Below are 20,240 nucleotides of genomic sequence, written 5' to 3'. Positions count from 1 at the left end.
TAGATATATAAGAATTCCATTACAAGATGGAAGAGAAAAATTTCAGAGCCCGAGGTAATTCCTGAGTGGAGCACTACAGTACAATGTAATGAGGTAAAGAAGTACCAAGGAAAAGGGAACCAAAGATTAGCATCAATAATTTGCAACTTCTGCTTTAAGTCCTTGGCAAACCACTTTGTTTTAAAAATTTCTACCCTTCTTGAAAGGCTTAAGGAAATGTTAAAACATCCTAGAAACCTCACCCCCAAATATATGTATTTTCGGGAAACAATTAAAACTATGAAGATCAGTCTGATAGAAAACAGTGGGCTACACAGTATCTACCAAGCACTGTATTTCTCTCCAGCCCACAGGTTCCATGAAAGTACAAACAGGAATGTTAGTTTGAATGCTGATCCCAATTTCAACTATTAACAATTACCTAAAAATAAGAGAATTAAGCTTTAGGAAACTTGAATTTATAAACTCTTACCAAAATGACCTTTTATTTGCTACATAAATAGTGAGTGGCAGTTCATGGCACTTGGTACTTTATCCAGACATGACAGAAGGCTTATGAAATCAGTAAATGCCATTTTGAAAAGGGTCTTCTTTCATAAATTCAATCCTGTTCAGCACAATCCAATACTATCCCCTCAGTACTTTATAAATGGAATTTTCTTCTACTTGTATCCATTTCCCGGGGCTGAAAATTAGAAAAAACAACAACAAAAGTAAACAATCTGTAACAGTGCTATAAAAAAAGGACCTCTAGGTTTGTCTCTGAGACAATTTAAGTCTTTAGCTCTAATATAAAAAGTATTGGAAATTACTGCTCCAGTATGTGTGTGTATAATATATATAAAATTTTAGTCATACTTAAGTGAAATATTTCTTATTAGGTTGAAAAATTATGTGTTTTAAAGTATTAAAGTTTTCATTTATGATTTAAAATCATCTCCAAACTTCTATAAAACCCTCTATAAAATAATTTTAACTTTAATAGAACTTCTATATAACTTTTATATAACTTCTATAAAATAATTTTCAAGCATGCTGCAGAGTCATTATAACACAGGCTCATAAACAGACTGCTGGCCCACTCCCTAAGTTACTGATTCAGCAGGTCTGTAGCCCAACAGTCTGCCTTCGTAACAGGTTCTTAGGTGATGCTACTGGTCCCACTTTGAGAACCACTGATCTTTAGGGATATTTCAGATGAACCAGGGTTAATCTCTAGACCAGAACACTGTATCAGAGATTGGTTATTGCTAGCTCCTGGGAAGAAATTCAGAAGCCTAACTTAAGGTGTAAACACCCAAAGCTTAAAGTACGTGGTTTTATTCTCATTCCATCCTTTTAAAATTATCTAAATGGCTTTTCATAGAGTAAGCACATACCTTATGGACCCATTCATATTCTCCATATTTAGAATCAAAGGTTCCTTTCTGAAGAGATCTTAATTTTAAGGTAAAACGTGGTCCAAGTTCCTGAATTCCCACTTTCTTTTCACTCTTGAATATGTATCTTCAAAGATAAAATAGAGTTAAGGAAATTACTGTGAATGAACCCAAACTGTTATTTCTTTAATATGACAGTTTGGAAGATAATTTCTCATCTACAATACTTGTCACAATACATTAGAAAACAGGTTTGTGTGTAAAATGTATTTCATCATTGAAGTCCAAGGAGTTTCTCACCTGTGAAATCTGAAGAAGATATAATCCCGTTGATTGTGGAATGTGGCAACCTGCCTTCCAATGAATTGAGGATTATGGGGAAAGAGAGATGCAAACATACGTCCAACAGAATGACCCAGCCGTGTTGTAAAATTGTTTAAAATTATTTCAGGTATGTGTTCTGTGGGGTCCTTGCCTCTTCTCTAGAAAAATGAAAAGTCACAATAACGATCTCACTGCAATTTCAAGTTTTGGAATTTACATGACGTTGAAACATTCTAGTTACCTTAATGGCTTAGTCAAACCCATGAAATAAGATTTATCTAAAATTATTTAATATGCAGTGAATGCACCAAAAAGAAAGTTCTACTAAAAAGTGACATGTTTCATAGTAACGAAGGCTATTGCTTGTCTGCCGTAACTCAGTTATAATCTCACAAGAAAACGGTCAGTACACAAAACTATCCCTTTAACCAGAAGAGCAAATACCATTATTAAAATCAATTAGATCTATATAGGTTATAGCATTTACTGATCAAATACTGTGAGGAGACGAATGCCAAACAAGGAATGCATAAAACTTACCTTAATTTCTTTACGCAGACGAACACTGCTCATTTTAAAATGAGCAGTTGGGCCATTTGGCAAGTGACTCAGAATTAATCCATCTGTTCACAAAGCTAAGAACACATTTAGATTACATTCTGTAATCTAAGTCTTAAATTGTTTAAATAACTAGTCCTTTGTATGCCCAAAGCCTCCTAAAATCTGTAGCTAGGTAAACAGGTGGGTGCATGTATTCCTCTGGCTTAACATTTTCTTACCATACCCAAAACTCAAGACACAGAAGTCAACCTAAATCTTTCAGAAAAATAGACTAACCTATAGCAGTCCTACTTTTTCTTTTCACAATATGGTAAATAGCTATAGGATATGTTCGGCATTCAACTGAAGTAGGTGAAAAGAGCTAAAATCCACTACTCTAATACTCTAAAAGGATAAGATTCTAGCATAATTGTAGCACTGCAAATGGAATATAAGTTTACCTCTATGTTCAGAGGCTTTATAACCCTTAAAAGGCACACTTTCATACATATATATATGTCTTACACATTTGTTAAGGTCAGGATATGCAGTTTTGAATATCATCCTACAAGACCAGAGACAAACTGTCTTCTGGAAATCAAGGTTATTAGTGTTCTCAAGAGACATGGTCTTAATTCTTGGGATTACTGTACCACAATTTAAAATCAACCAATTAATTAACCACTTACTGACCCTACCACAAACAGAATTAGGCTAGACACTCTAAACTACAAATGAAGTATAAGACAACTACCTACAATCAGCAGGATTAGCAGCCCAAGAGCTTTAAAAGTTTGGAATGTGGCTAAACTACACAACACACCTCAAGTCTTTGTAGCACAACTTGATTCTTTCAAATACTTAACCTTAAAAGGAGGTCAGAATTAAACTGTTTTAAGTCTATCTGCACACAATATGAGTTTTATAAAACATGTTGCCATATTTAAAAGCCATCAACATGATGAATTGGGAGACTGGGATTGACATGTATACACTGATGTGTATAAAATGGATGACTAATAAGAACCTGCTGTATAAAAATAATTCAAGATTAAAAAAAAAGCCATCGACATTATCCCATTCATCTACTGAAAAACTATGGTGGTTATCATCATCACCTTCCTCCTCCCATCAAATCCTATCTACTGCTTTTACCTTCCTAAATTCCTCACTTCTATAGCTTCCTCTTTACCCCAATTGTTACTGTCTTAACTGAGGTCCTTGAGATTTTCCACCCAGATTAGGAAAACAGTATTTTGCTTGGTTTGACCTCTCTCACCATTTCAAGTACATCTTCTAATATAGACTAAATCAAGATGGATTCAGGCCTTGGTTCTACAGTTACTAAGCTATGGGACTCGGCTGTGTCACTGTATCTGTACCATAGCTCCTCGTGTGCTATGTGAAAAACTGGATACTGTTGAGAGTTTGACAGCTGTAGCTAATTTCAAACTACTCTCACCCCAGACTCATCTATAGATTTAAGACAGCGTCATAGCAGTCATACTGTGGCTCCAAACTACCTTTCTAACCTGTTGTCTCCCCATATTGCTTCCCAGCTGGTAGACACTGACACAGTCTCTCACACACCATACACATTAATCCTATCATGGGATTTTTGCTCATGCTATTTCAAATATCTACAATATTTTACTCATCCATTAAGATCCACTTCAAATGCCACCTCTTTACAGTCAAAATTAAGCTCTAAATAGTCTCGATCTCACTGTTACTTACTACAGCACTTGTCATTTGAGTTAACAGTCATGTAAAATGCCTTTCTTCCCAACAAATCTAATAACTAATTTCTGACAGATACTAATGCCTACTGCATAGCAGATTATCAGTAAATGTTTGAATTCTTTCCTTCCCTTCAAGGACTCACCAAAAGTTCAACCTCACGAGGTACAGGCAAAAGTATTTCTGTATCATTTGCACATTGAAAAAATCATAAAATCTTGAGGGGGTTAAGAGAGGTAGAAGTCATTTCTTTCAACCTAAATCAAGGCTTGAATCCTTTCCAGAACATTCCCACTAAATTGTGGTTTGTGTCAAAAGAAACTACAGAATCCAGACGTTTCAATTCCTGAGTACCTGCATTGTACAAAAGGCTTTATTTATGTTATTGCTAATCTCCAACCCAAACCATGTAAAATAGGAGTCATACTGATTTTAGCAATGAGGAAGAGTTTGAGAAGGGTCAGGTAGATTCAACCCAAGTTTCAGTGCTACATGGCAGTGGATCTCAACTGGGGTGGTGTTACACCTGAGCCCAAACTCTTGACTGGTAATTTCCATTTAGAAATGTATAGAGGCATTTTGTTACGATTGATACAAAGGCTAAGAATGTAAAACACCCTATAAGCTGCCAAAAGCACAAAGACTTATCCTACCTCAAATTTCCATTTAGAAATAATGAACAGAGGAAGTCTGTCTCTCTCCAGAAAAAGCCTTCATGCTTCCCACTTCACCACAATTAGTAAAATGCCTAGTACAGGCCAGGCACTATGCCTCTGAAACATAATACATTTAATGTGATCCTTGTGGGAACCCCAAAGATAGGTATTATTTCCTACATTTAAAATATGAGGAAACTGACTAAGAAACTTGACTAAATTCACAAAAATAGCAAGTAATGAACTCTGAATTTGATATCACATCTGCCTGACCCAAAGCCACAAGGCTACTGGTAGGATAACAAAGTTTTTTTCTAGAATAAGTCAAAAATGTATACCCCTATAAATTTCCACCACATGGCACACAGCAGCCCTTCCTACTGTCAATATATTTTTAGACAGCTGTCATGTTCCCACTTTCTTATTTCCAGGCTGGATATCTTCAATTCTTTCAACTTTTCTCCAAGTGCCATCATTAGGAGTCATGATTTGTTATTTGTGAGCCCATGTTAAGTCTCCAGGAATCACCATTTCTATTAGGTGCTTACAAATTATTCTCCCTTTAATTCTACATTTTGGGGGGGGGGGATCATGGCAAAGATTAGCCACTGTTCTTCCTCCATTTACCTGTCTCATATCTTCCTCAGAGCAACAGTCTCATTTACAAGTTTCTGCAGATATTCTTTGCCTTATCTTACAATCTCTTATCCAAGATAGACTTCCAGTCCGGCTTACCAATGTGCATTAGTCTGAAGATCATTCTATGTGATCAAGCAAATCAAGAGATTTGTTTTCCTAGTGTCTTTCACTGATACTCTGACATCAGCCGCATTACTAGATGTTAATCAGACAAGAAAATGAAACATCTTTGAAATTATAAAAATTAACATCCAGGCAGGATTATACTTATAAAACTTCCAATCATGAGGACTTTTAGAAACTGCTGCATGATTCTGTATCTAAAAATTAAAGTCTTGGGTAATTTTCCCTCAGTATCTGTGGGGAACTGGTTCTGGGACCCACCATGGAGGGCAGATCCAAAGATGCTCAAGTCCCTTATATAAATTGGCATAGTAGAGTAAGCCCTCCAACTTTCAATACGGTTGGTTGAATCCGCAGATGCAGAACCCGTGGACAGGGAGGGCAGACTGTATATATATGTTTATATGAATAGGAGTAAGCAGTTTCACATTTGGATTACTTAAGTAGCCTAATTATTTCCTTAAATCAGGTCTGTGTACTGATGGTACCTTAATTACCTGATGGTTAACTTACCCTCTAGGGTGTCCAATATGGTAAACAGAAAAATATTAATACATTTTGGGTAAAAAGACAACACAGTATTATAAAGAGAATATAAGCTTTCTAAAGGCAAGAGATGGATGGAATGTTTATTGAATTGATAAATGCTTGCTTCTTAGCAAAGAGTTACTAGCAGGCTTGCTAGTAATGAAATGATGATGGGTTTTTAACTGCCAAAAATATAGGAACGCAGACCTTGCCACCTTATGCTGGGAGGGTAGTTTTAAAAAGGCAACAACTAGCTTAAAACAGATCTCTTCTGGAATAGTTAAGTAGTCAAGAGATTTTTGTTACTTTGTTACAGTAACTCACGATCCGGCCAAATTATAAAATGACCAACAATGTACCACAATACAAAGCTAGTTTTAGTCTTAAAAGTCTCTGAAAAGCAACCTGTACAAGTGGGTAAAGTCTTTAACTTATATTGAAAACAATAAAAGCCATAAAAATTATTTAGATAAAAAAAAAAGCTTGTAAACCATTATTTTTTAAAAAGTGTTCATTGATTTAAGAAAAAAAAATGTTACCCTGGCAGCAGAGAAGTACTGTCCCCATTGTTTATAAGTCCTCAATAATCTTGTTTTAATAATTTTGACTCATTCAACTGGCCATCTTTAAAGTTACTGAGTTCACAGGCCACCATGAGGTGAGTAAGTAAAACAACAGCAATGACAAAAAATCTAGGCATCCTTTATATGATCTCTTACCTCACAACAGGAAGAAACACCTAGGGTTTAGGGAACACATTCACCTCAGATCTGTGATTCATGGTAAAAGGATAGATTATTCTTGGCATCTGATATACTAGTTAATACATAACATGGGCCCAAATACCTACTTCAAAAATGCAATCCTGTGATACCACCTCTGGCACCATAAAATCTAGTCATATCAAATGACAGTTGCAGATCCCCAACTGGGTCAGCACCTTCACGCCTCTATCTTTCCAAATGGTTATTTCTGCAGTGGGTACTCTTCCTCTTCCTTACCTCATTCACCCATATCCACCCTGATGGGGTTTAAGCATTTTTTTCTATCAAGTACTTCCTCCCTGATATCCCCAGGGCAGATTTTACCAGAGTTTGCACTGTCTCCTGTATTTCTCTTTTAATTGTACTATCCACACTATATTTTTGTTTGTTTACATGTTTCTTTTCTCCTACTAGATTATGAATTCCCTGAAGCTGTCTCTTGTTTAGACAGGAAAACTTCCATAAAAAACAAAGGATACTTGGCATTTTACGATCTTCATTAATAACAATCAGGTCTGTGAAATCTCTTGAGATGCACTGTGGAATAATTTTTTTCAGAGCCAGTCCTCTTCTGTAATAAACATGTGAGTTTGGTATAACTGTGGAGAGCTGTTCACAGAGTCGTACTGTTCTCTATAAAACAAAACAAAAATCCTCAAAAGTGAAAAAGAATACAAATCTGTGTAGCATATATTTATAAGCAAAGAAGTAATTATTATAAGATAATGTTATTAAAAGAGAGCAAGGCTAGGGAAAGAGTGAAACCTAAACAATGTTTCATCCATCAAAGGCTGATCAACCTAAAGCAGTGGTTCTCAACTAGGGACAATTTTGCCATCAAGGGATGTTTGGCAACATCTGGAAGCATTCTTGGTGGTTATGACTGGTGGTAGTGTGGGGTCTGGCTGCTACTGATACCTAGTGCATAGAGACCAGAGATGCTGCTGAACATCCTATAATGAACAGGACAATCTGCATAATAAAAAATTATCCAGCCTAAAATACTAACAGTGCTGAGGCTGAGAAAGCCTATTCTGAAGAATCATGCTTAGTGAACCTATATCACATCACCATTACATTTTATTTAGCTTATTTACAGGCATAATCTAAGGCAATTACTAATAATTTAACTCTTCTGAACACAGTTCTTTTAAATACTCTAAGTAATGTAAGAAAATTAAGAATCCAAGAGCTAAACTAATTGATATGTTTACCCCATGAGGTCTATCTGATGTAGTGATGAGAATCTTGGGAGAAGTTTGTCTGTTGAAGTAAGAAGCAAATTCATCCGTAGCTTCATCATAAGCAACCTGAAAACAGAAAGAGAGAGAATTTTACATCAAACATTCTACTGGGCCAGCATTTTAAAAGTAGTTACAGTAGGGATTCCATAACACTGACTACCTAGCTGACTGGTGATTTAAAGAAGGCCCAGGAGGGACTTAGGTTAATTAATGGCAACATGAAGAGGTTGGGTAATTTTCTATCTGAAGAATACTAATATAAAACTGGAAAAAAAACTGTCAAAAACAATTTCAAGACACACACTGAGATGGATTTATTCTTGAAAAATGGATACATCTGTGGGCAAGAACATCAAGAATCTTGCCTAGAGCTATTCCATTTCCTCTATCAACCTGGTTGGTGAAAACAGTAACTTTGCCAACTTCAGGACTGATAGTAGGCGAGAACCAGCAATCCTGAATCCAGAGGTGGTGGACCAGATTCAAGGAGGGGCAGGTGTGAAGACCCTAGCTTTGCCAACCCAAGGTTACAGGCCCAGTTCAGGGTAGATGTGGACCAGCCAAAAATTTAATGAGAGCTCTGGAAGTAAAAATCATAGAGGGAGTGACATAATCTCTCCCAAAATCTCTGACTGACAGCTAAACTACACATGAGAGAGACCTGAGAATCCAGTGCACCTGAAAGGCAAGGGAGACTTGAGAAATGGCTGCAACTCTGAATGCATTCCTCAATCCACACACAGCTCAGCTGGCAGAGGGTATGTATGTCTTAGGGGTTCATGGTGTCACACCACAACCTCTACCCAAATCACTGGCTGACCATTAAGCCACACAAACACAGGGACAGTCCCTAGGGAGGCATGTTAAAAATAACAAACTGAGTAGTAACATAATGCTGTCAGACAGATTCCAGTTTAAGTCCAGACAAGTTACTAAAACAAAAAGAATCAATAACCCTTAAAAAAATAAAACAATCCAGAGTTATTGCAATGTTTTCTAAAATGTCCAATTTTCAACCAAAATATCAGATATACAAAGAAACAGAAAAGTATGACTTATAATCAGGAAAAGAGAAGTCAATAAAAACTGACTGAGTGGGCCCAGATGTTGAATTTAGTGAAAATTTCAAAGCAGCTATAACAGATATACTCAAGGAATTAAGGAAAAATACAGGCTTAATAGCAGATCTAAGATACAGAATAATCAACAAACTTGAAAATAGATTAATAAGTATCCAATCCGAAGAATGGAGAACACAATCATCGCAAAAGGAGCAAAGCTGCAGAAACTTTTAGAACACTCTTAACCATTTCAACAGTGTGTGTGAAAAGGAAGTCCCTGAAGGAGAGAAGAGCGCAGAAAAAAAATACTCGAAGAAATAAAGGATGAAAAACTCTAACTTAAGGTCCAAACTCAGAAAACCTTAAGTAGAATAAAAAGAAAGAACACCTAAACACATCAGTGTCAAACTGGTAAGAGCCAAAAAACAGAAAATTTTGAAAGAAGAAAAAAATAAATCATGTACATGGGAACAATGATTATTAATGGCTGCTTTCTCAAGAGAAATAATGAAGGTCAAAATGCAATGGAACAAGTTCAAAGTACCAGAAGAAAGAAAAAGTCAACCAAGGATTCTACGTCCCATAAAATTCTTTCAAAAATGAAGGCAAAATAAGCACACTTTCAGGTAAACAAAAACTGAGATAATTAGCCATCAGACCGCTATAAAAACAAAGGCTTAAGAAAGTCCTAGAAGCTGAAAGAGAATGATACCAGATGGTAACTCTGATCCAGAGGCAGGAAAGAAGAGCACTGTAAATAGGTAACGATGAAGGTAAACATAAAAGACTTTGTGGGTGTGCTGTGTGTGTATGCTCTTAATTTCTTTAAAAAAAAATGAGGATGTTTAAAGCAGTAATTACAACACTGGGTTTACAACACAGACAGATGTAATATATAACAACATGTACTGACAATAATAGCATGAGTAAGAGTGGAGGGTCATGAAGCTATACTGGTGCAAACTTGCTGTATTTTACCAGAATCGTGTCAGTATTTACTTGAAGTAGATTGTGATAAATCATTCTTCAGAATAGATCTTATTTATGCTAGGACATAAATGCTAGGACATTTCTTTAATTGAAGAGGACTGAAATCAAACAAAATATGTCCCAAACCACAATAAAATTGAATTAGAAATCAACAGCAGAAAGGAATCTGGGAAATCCTCAAGTATTTGGAAATTAAACAGGACACTTCCTGAAAATCATAAGCCAAAGGAGAAATCACAAGAGAAATTAGAAAATATCTTGAACAGAATGAAAATGAAAACACAACAAGCATACCAAAATGTACGGGATGTGGCTAAAGCAGTACTTAGGGGAAAACCAGAGCTTTGTATGCTTATACTAGGAAAAAACTATAAAATCAATAATCTAAGCTTCCATCTTAGGAAGCTAGAAAAAGAGCAAATGGAAGAGCTTTCATTTGCTCTTCCAGGTAAGCAGAAGGAAAGAAATAACAAGGATCAGGGGAAAACTAATGAAATTTAAAAATACAGCAAGCAAGAAGAAATCATCTTTCATTAAAAGAGGTACTCAGATTTAAACAATAATGAAAGAAATGCATCTTAAAACTTGGGGGCTATAGCAAAAGTGAATTTTATGACCTTAGTTGCTCATAATAAAAAAGATGAAAATAAGCTAATCAAAAAAATAAAAACAATAAACTCAGAGTGTAAAAGAAAGAAAGGTAAGAGGAGATATAAATGAATTAGAAAACAAAGATTCAATAGAGAAGATTAAAGAAAACAGTAGTTTGAAAAGAAAAACAAAACAGATACATCTCTGGTGAAAAGTCCAAATAAATAAAATTAGAAATGAAAATAGGACATTACTGTAGTCTCACTCATGAACACATATATACATGTTCTAAACAAAGTATTAACAAACCAAAACAATATGTTAAGAAGATAAAACATCTTTTTTTTTTAAAACATCTTTATTGGAGTATAATTGCTTTACAATGGTGTGTTAGTTTCTGCTTTATAACAAAGTGAATCAGTTATACATATACATATGTCCCCATATCTCTTCCCTCTTGCGTCTCCCTCCCTCCCACCCTCCCGATCCGACCCCTCGAGGTGGTCACAGATCTCCCTGTGCTATGTGGCTGCTTCCCACTAGCTATCTATTTTATGTTTGGTTGTGTAAACATGTCCATGCCACTCTCTCACTTTGTCCCAGCTTCCCCTTCCCCCTCCCCGTATCCTCAAGTCCATTCTCTAGTAGGTCTGTGTCATCTTAACTAAACCGGATTTACCCCATGAACACAAGAGGTTTAAGATTAGAAAATCTATTTCATTTACTACATTAGTGCAATAAAGGAGAAAACTGCACATTCATCTCAATATCTGCAGAAAAAGTGCATAAATTATCTTAATATTTGCAGGAAAAGCATCTAACTTTCTACATTCATTCATTAAACAAAAAACCCAGCAAAAAAAGAATAAATGGAATTTCCATAACTCATAAGGAGAATCTACCATTAATGACACAAACATTAATAACGACACACGAAGTATTCTCTTTAAAATCAGTAACATGGCACAGATGCTAATATTGCTTTTTCAATTTATTTGACATGCTGGAGTAAGTAAGAACAAAAGAAACTGTTAATGGATTGAAAGTAAGAAACAAAAACTTATTTGCAGAAATGATTAAACATGAAATGAAAACAACATTCAGACATTATTAGAAATGAATTTAGGTAAACTACTTGTTAGAAGATCACGATCCAAAAATCAATTGCAGGGACTTCCCTGATGGTGCAGTGGTTAAGAATCCGCCTGCCAATGCAGGGGACATAGGTTCAATCCCTGGTCCAGGAAGATCCCGCATGCCGTGGAGCAACTAAGTTCGTGCGCCACAACTACTGAGCCTGCACTCTGGAGCCCACAAGCCACAATTACTGAGCCTGCGTGCCACAACTACTAAAGCCTGCAGGCCTAGAACCTGTGCTCCACAGCAAGAGAAGCCACCGTGATGAGAAGCCTGTGCACTACAACGAAGAGTAGCCTCCGCTTGCAGCAACTAGAGAAAGCCCATGCACAGCAACTAGAGAAAGCCCACACGCAACAACAAAGACCCAACGGAGCCAAAGATAGATAGATATTTTTTTTAATGTATTAAAAAAATCAACTGCATTTTTGTAAATCAGCAATTTAAACAGTTTTCAAAGAGACGTGCTTTACACTAATAAGAAAAAATGTAAGATACCCAGGAATAGCTCTAACAAGATTCATGTGTACAACTTGTATTAAGAAAACAATTAAATTCACTGAAATACATTTTCAGTATTTAAACAAGACCTAATTAAGCAATATATATATATATATATATATATATATCCTCAAAATGATCTGATTTAATACAATTTATAATTTTATATGGAAGACCAAAGGTCCAGGAAGAGAACACTCCTGAACAGAGGGATTTGAGGATGGTAATGGGGAGGGGCATCTTGCCCTAACAGGTATCAAAACTTATCATGAAGCTAAATAATTAGGAAAGTAAAGAACTGATCCAGCAACAAACCATCAAAAAAATAGCCCAGAAAAAGACTAAGCATATATGGATACCTAATATATGACACAGCACTACAATTTACTATGGGAAAAGGTTGTACTGCTCCAAAAATGGTGCTGGGGAAACTGGTTACGTATGAGGGGGAAGGAAGGAGCAGTGGAAGAAAGAAATTGTTTTCCTTTCTCACACCAAACAGAGAAATCCATTCCTGATAATTAAGTACATAAATGTGAAAAGTAGCTCTCCAGTTCTTTTAGGAAAAAAAAATGGTATCATATGATTACAGGATAGAGACAGATTTCTTAAAAATGACAAAAAAGCATTCACTACAAAAAAAAATTAAACCCAACTATATTAAGGACTTTTGTTCATCAAAAGACACCAAAGAAGAAAGTAAAAAGAGAATCCATAAATTGGAAGATACTTGTAATACATGTAAAGGATTAGTAGAAATTAGAGAAATTCTACAAATCAGTAAAATACACTACAGGTAAGAAAATAGGGCAAAAGACATGAGCTGGCTTATCTCTACCAAAACCACAGGACATGCACAAAAAGATGCTCAACCACTTTAGGAATCAGGGAAGTGCAAACTCAAGCCACAATGAGATAGCCCTTTATCACTAACCTGAATATACCAAGCAATAGTCAGAACGTGGATGACCAGGAATATTGCTCTTACACCATGGGAGTGCAAAATGATACAACCACTACTTTGGAAAACATTTTGGCACTTTCATGTAAAGTTGAACATTTATACACCCCATGACCTAACAAATTCTCCCCCATGTAAATATTTAGGGAAACTTTTACATTACATGTCTTTAATCCCCAATTTATCTCCAGCCAAGGCCTGTTCCATACCTTGTCAATGATAATTCCATCATTCTATCCTTCTAATTGCTCAGGCTAAAAACCTCAATGCCATCTTTGAATACTCTTTCTCTAACACATCATATCAAGAAATTCTTAGTGGCTCTAATTTCAAAATACACCAAAGCCAAAAACTCAAACCTCAGAATCAGACTGATTCTCAACATTCACTGTAACCACTGTGGTCCCAATCATCATCATCATCATCACCACCAACACCATCATTATCATCATCTTTCCTAGATTAGCTTCCTAACTAGTCTGTTTACCTCTCTGACTGCTATCTCAGTAAAGCAACCAATTACTTAAAAAAAATCACATCATTCCCCATCATTGTTCATGGTTCAAAACCATCCAATGGCTCTTCATTTCACTAAGTATAAAAGCCAAAGTCCTCACAATGGCCAGCAAAGTCACTGATCTGGCCTCTTCCCTTCCCTGTATTTTCCTGGCACCTCTTCTACAACCCTCCCTCTTGCTCACTTAATTTCAGCATACTGGCTTCCTTATTGATTCTCAAAAATAAACTAAGCATGTTCCTGCCTTAGAGCTTTTGCACTGGCCGTGTCCCCTTATCCTGGATTACTTTCTGCCCAAAGATGGCTAATTTCTTCACATCCTTCAAGTCTTTGCTAAAAGGTCATCTCCTCAATGAAGCCTACCCTAACCATTGTATAAAAATTGCAACCCTAACCAACAGAAAACTGGGCAAGAGACATGAACAAACAATTGATTAGGAAGAAAACATGAAAAGATGTCCAACCTCATTCATAACGAAAGAACAGCAAATTAAAACTACATGGAAATACAATTTCTCACCTATCAGACTGGAAAAAATTATTTATAATTGCAAAACCTTGAGTGAGAGTTTAAAGAGTAACATATATTTATTTATATAATCTCAAAGTATCTCCCTCCCAAAATATTTATTAAATTCAAAGGGGAAAATAGTAGTTATAGTAGAGAAACCTGACAGACAGCATTTTAATCATGTGATGAAAGTTAATATAACCAGTAATGGGAAAATCAACAATATGTGACTCCTGCTAAGAGCACTGAAAAGAACATAACGTCACAACTGTGGTACTCCTGTCAAAAGTACATAAGCTGAATATAATCATGAGCAAACATCAAACTCATATTAAGTGACATTCTACAAGTATACCTGGTCTGTACTCTTCAAAAATGTCAATGTCATTTAAAGCAAATTCTGAGGAACTGTTCCAAACTAAAGAAGGTTAGAGTCATTGTAATGGGATGAAATGCAAGAACTGGGATTTTTCTTTTATGAAAAATGACATCATTGTGACATCTTGAGTAAGCTGTACAGATCAGATAATAATGTATATCAATGTTAATTGTCTAATTTTGGAAACTACACTGTGCTTATTAAAAAGAACAGTTTATAGGTAAAATACACTAAGCATGTATGAGTAAAGGGGCTTATGTCTGCCACTTACTCTCAAGCATTTCAGAGAGAACATAAATGAAAATGAAGTGTGATACAATATAACATTTAGGAAATCCAGGTGAAGTGTATACATGAATTCTTACTTTTCTATTAAGTCTGAAATTATGTCACAATAAATAAAATGCAGGCACACACACACACAGAGATACTCTCTCTCATGTACACCCCCATATGTAAAATTGCAAACTTGCTCTACACCAAGTTGTCCTGAATCTCCTTTACCCTATTTAACTTTAGTAACCTACCATCTGCTAACCTATGATAATTTATTTTATTATGTTCATTGTTTGTCTCTCTTCCTAGAAAGTAAGCTCTGGGTGGGCAGAAATTTTGTGTGTATATGTGTATTTTGTGCACTGATAAATCCCATGTCCCTAAAACAGATCTTCATACATAGCAGGCAATCAAGAAGCATTTGCTGGAAAACTGACTGACAAACTGAATGAATGAATGGCTATACCAGGAAATATGTGAAAGAATGTTGGTAACAGCATTGTTTGAAAGCAAATAAATATAACAAAAACAAGTTTCCCATACACAAATCAAAGAATACATATATATACAAAGTTTTAAAACCTTGATTCTCTCACTGTACTGTTGCAAACTATTTAAAGGGAAAATGTGAAAAGTGGAAGATTATCTTGAAACCAAGAGTTTTATGAGGACCCAAAAATACCATCAAATGTTATCCTTAGGTGTCAAAATGTATAACAAATACTACAAAAATCTATAGTATGAGGAATGCTTTTCAAATGACATTAAAAAACACTGGAACTATTATAGAGATTAAATGACAAATAAGTTTACCTAGGCATAAAATACAATACCTTTCTAGAAAATAAATAATTACTCCCTTTTTCTACAGCATTGTTGGGAAACTCAATTATGAAATAATCTACAATAAATAATGATAATATGCCAACATTACAGTTGAATCAGTCCATTATACATCTTCACCAGCTAGTACTTTAATTTAAACATTGACATACGAATAGACAATTTATCAAGTGTGGTCATCCAAATTCATTTAAGACTTCTAACATTACCTCTTCATCATTAGGGTCTACTGTGGTTTCATCATACACTCGCTGGTTGTCAATGGTCTTCGGTATAGGCTTTGGTGGAGCCTAAATAAAAGAAAAAGGGTTAAGTCTTAGGAGCATTTTACATTAATAATTTTGAATTATGATTGGGGAAGAATAACAGAAATCTGCAAATAATCCAAAAACTCAATCTGTTCCTCATTTCAACCCACTGCTACATCAATCCTAATAACAATATTGAGTAAGAGGCTTTTTAATTCTCTGAGCAGACACACGCACATACTGGAAGAATTGCTGACACTAAATAAAATGGCTTAAAACCAGGCAGAAGTAGCAGAGAGAAGAAACTGGAATCAAAATCATTATTCATGAAGAAGAAAAATATCAAATGGGAAAAAATTACAAAGGTACATATATATGTAGCTTTGTTTCAATACTTTCAGAAAGCTATTCAGAAATATATAAGAAAAGCTATAAATCTGTTTCCATCTGCTGAACTAGTAATTCTAGTTTGGGGGATTTATGGTAAGGAATGAAAAGGGGGAGCAATTTATACAAAGAAATATGTATTATCAGTATGGTTAGTGAAAATGAACGATAAATAGGGCAGATGTCCAACAACAGGATAATGACTACAGCATTTCCAGCATAATGGAATACCATGAGAATCAGCAATCATGCACAATATTGTTTGCTTAGACCAAAATATTGTGTAAATGGAATTTTAAGGAGCAGGAACACAGAACTGTAACCATATACTGACTAAAACTAATCCAAAATATATGTACACTAACAGAGATGAATATGAACTGACAAACTAGGATTTTATTATTATTCTATGAAATGAATATTAAATTTTAAGTAATTTTTTTAAAAGAGGCAGTTCTAGGAAGTCATCTTTCAATCCAAAAAACAAGAAAGGTGATATTTTCAAATGGTGATCAGCATATTAATTTGCTATACCTGACTGATTATTGAGAGTTTAAAAAAGACTAACATTGCTTGTAGGATTTCGCAGGTCAAAACAGTCTAATATTGGCAACTTCCTGTGATTTAACCTAATACTATAAAGAGAATTCATGAAAAAGAAGTATTTAGTTTGTGTGTGTATATATATATATATATATATATAGTCTATTATTTTTCCCTTTCTCAAAAATGCTTATCATTTCTTGGTCCCTCATCTTAAAGAGATGGGAGGGGGGAAAAGTTGAACATTTTTAAAATTTTGCAAGTATAAATTGTAACCTAGAACTAACTACAAATAAAATGAAACTAAAATGAAAATAACTTAGCTGTGCAATAATGCAGAAGTATTTAGTAGTTCTTTTAAAAGTTTTCAATAGAAAGATTTCACTTTTTGTTAATATCACAAAAATAGCCAAATCCTTTCTTGATGCATTATCTCTGCTCTCTTCTTTGCCATAATCCACTCAGGTATCTCACCTTCCTCCCACTCCCCATTCTCACTCTTCGCAGGTTCCTAACCTCAGAGTCAGCTCTCATTCTTACAGGCCCCAACCCTACAACAGAAGAGGCTGTGCCCAGCCATTCCCCAGCCTTCTATAACAAAGTGCATCAAGTCAGAAGAGCTCCCCATTCCCAGTCAGGGAGATGTGTCTCTGCCTCTCAAACACATAAAGTTTAGTAAAATAAGCAAGTTGAAGTAGACACACCATTTTGAAATTTTGAAAACATGCAAAACACCACTACTGGGTTTACTGTTTAGGGACACAAACATAGTAAAGGTAATAAAGGAAGTGCATGGGAACAATAAAGAGAAATTTCATGAGTGCTTATCTTTTTTTTTGGCCATACTACATGTCAAGAGGGATCTAAGTTCGAAACCGGTGCCCCCTGCAGTGGAAGCACGGTGTCTTAACCCTCTTAACCACTGGACCACCAGGGAAGTCCCAATGAGTGTTTCTTTGGAGGGGAAAGCAATCAGAAAAAAGTACACAAGAACTTGAACACTATCTACTAATGCATAATTTCTTAAGCTGAATAAAAGATAGAAAGGGGTATGCTGCATTATTTTTATAGCATTTTATATATTCAAAATATTTCATAATAAATTTTAAAAGAAAGTGATTCAATGTAAGTATCACGGAGCACTCCTTAATACCAGACAGAAAGCAGAGGACTAAAAGTCTCATTTACCTTATCACCAAGAGCCTCTCTCTCTTTTTTAAGTTTCTTCTTAGCTGCCAACTTTTCCTAAAGGATTTGAAAAAGAAAAGAACAATATTGAGAAACCACCAGTTATATCACAAACACATACTGAAGCTACAAATTACTAATGCTATGAATATTTAAACTGAGCAATCTTAGAAATATATTAAAATAAACATCCTGACTTAGATTTTCATAGCTGTTATTGTAAACCAAATGAGCTAGCCAATCAATAAGATTTCTCTAACAAAGATTCTGCTCCTTTGAAACACTAATCTAAATTGACAAGTTTAAATGTTTCAAATTTCACTAGCTTTATCTTTTACTATAAAGCCTCAAATTAAGTGAAAGTGCAAAATGTACATCTAAACAAGTTAAATAGTTTTTGTTGTTTTGTTTTGCATTCCTAGCAAGTTGCATCCTAAAGAAAACCGTGGCCATGCTGGTTGCTTGTTTTGAAAAGTACTAAAAATAAATGGTAATGAGAGAGGAGTTTTCAGGTTGTTTCCAATAAAACCATCACTAGTTACTCAAATATTTTATAAACAAAATATGCTTTTAAAATGATCAAGAACCGGCAAGATGTACCTCAAATCTGTAACTTCTGGCGACTTCTGAACAGAATGCTTAACACACAATATAAAATAGCTTTTTTCCCCCCAGCGCCTGTTGATCCTCAATCCATCAGATCTCGGATTAGAAATTATAGTCCCAAAAAGTCTTCTAGGACACCCTTCCCCCATACTTGCACACCAGAATGGGTTAGATGCTCCTTCTACATCCCCTCCACCCCCCAACTTCCACCCCAGGGGAGCTAAAGGGACATCGCTCATGCGCTCTGGCGCCTCCGCGCCTCATACCTTCCGCTGCTGCTGTTTCCACCGCGTGAACATTAAGTGTCGCCGCTGTTTGTTCTTAATCTCCGAAACGCTGAAACCTGGAGGAAAGGCAGCCGCCTTCGAGGGTTGGACCCCACTTTCCGTCGTCCCATCCTCAGCGACTGCAGCCTCCTGAGGTTCTTCAGTGGCGGCTTTGCGTTTCAAGCCTTTGTTTCCGCTGCCGCCGCTCTTATGCCCGGCCTTCGCCATGGTATTTCTGCTCCTTGTGGTCTGTACGGAAACGGAAGTAGCTTTCTCCTCCGACCCCCGTCCTTAAGGTATTACTTCCGGGGTCGGAAAGTTCTTAAAGGAAAATGTATAGTTTCGTGAGTTTAGCGGCTTAAGAAGGTGCTGAAATTTAGGGTTAAGGAGAGTTTAGGGAGCTTGCCCAACCGTGTGAACAATGAAATTATGAGTTGGTGGAATCCGTTATTGAGCGTTTTCCATGTGCTGAGCCCCTAAAACCTAAGAACAAAACAATATTTGAAGTATATAGAGTTTACATTCTACTAGAGACTAAAATGAGCACCCAAATAATTAGTGTGGTAAGCTATTAATATTAAGTAGTGCACGGTGTGGAAAGACTAGAACAGGATAAAAGAAGATGAGGGGATAGAGGGGCAGATTACAACTCTTAAATAGGATTCTCAGAGTGGGCTTCATTATTGAGCAGAGATTTGAAAGAGGTAAGGGGGCATACTATGCAGTTAACTGGGAGAAGATCTGTTAATCTGAGAAAAGCTGTCCAGGCAAAAGAAACTTACAGCTCCAAGGCTCCTAGTCAGTAGCAAGCCTAGCTTGTTCAGGAAACACCAAGGAAGGCAGGAGTCAAAAGAGAAAGGAGGAGAGTAAGTGCTGGCGGGGGTGGGGTGGGGGTTAGGGTACCAGATTGTGTAGGGTTTTGTAAGGACTTTGGCTTTTATGTGACGTGAAGATTTCTTGGAGGGTTTTGAGAAAAGGAATGGCGTGACCTGACGCATTTTAAAAGCATCACTCAGACTCTTCTCTTGAGAAAGGACTGTAGGGGAGGGAAAGGAGGGGCGAAATGAATGTCATGAACCAGGGTGATTCTAGTGGAGGTGGTAAGAAGTGATCAGATTCTTCCTACGATTGAATAAAAGGCATGAGAGAAAGAGAAGAATCTTGGATGATTCCAAGATTTTTTAACCGAGTGACTGGAAGGATGGAGTTACCATCGGTTGAGATGGGAGAGACATCAGGTGGAGCAAGTTTGAAGGGTAAGATCAAGACTTCAGTAACGGAATGTTAAGTTTGAGATG

General features: G+C 36.0%; 1 protein-coding gene across 2 annotated transcripts; it reads right to left on the bottom strand.

Moving 5' to 3' along the window:
• Positions 1–452: 452 nt before the first annotated feature.
• Positions 453–19,170, bottom strand: RPF1 (ribosome production factor 1 homolog; the record flags this gene model as incomplete). 2 transcript variants are annotated; one of them, XM_079725321.1, is made up of 9 exons in its annotated part: positions 453–685; positions 1,380–1,506; positions 1,680–1,861; positions 2,244–2,326; positions 7,173–7,326; positions 7,908–8,003; positions 15,914–15,994; positions 18,071–18,127; positions 18,943–19,170. In XM_079725321.1, the coding sequence occupies 9 exons, from the start codon at positions 19,168–19,170 to the stop codon at positions 644–646; spliced, it is 1,050 nt and encodes a 349-aa protein (XP_079581447.1). In that variant the 3' UTR covers positions 453–643. The 2 variants fall into 2 exon arrangements, 1 of the variants encoding a protein (XP_079581447.1); XR_013811423.1 differs by lacking the exons at positions 453–685; positions 1,380–1,506; positions 2,244–2,326 and having other exon boundaries at positions 1,729–1,861; positions 6,649–7,326.
• Between the last annotated feature and the right edge of the window lie 1,070 nt (positions 19,171–20,240).

The sequence above is a fragment of the Hyperoodon ampullatus genome (genome assembly GCF_949752795.1).
Source record: "Hyperoodon ampullatus genome assembly, chromosome: 2".
In the NCBI taxonomy this organism is placed as follows: domain Eukaryota; kingdom Metazoa; phylum Chordata; class Mammalia; order Artiodactyla; family Ziphiidae; genus Hyperoodon; species Hyperoodon ampullatus.
This window is presented reverse-complemented; position numbering and strand designations above follow the sequence as displayed.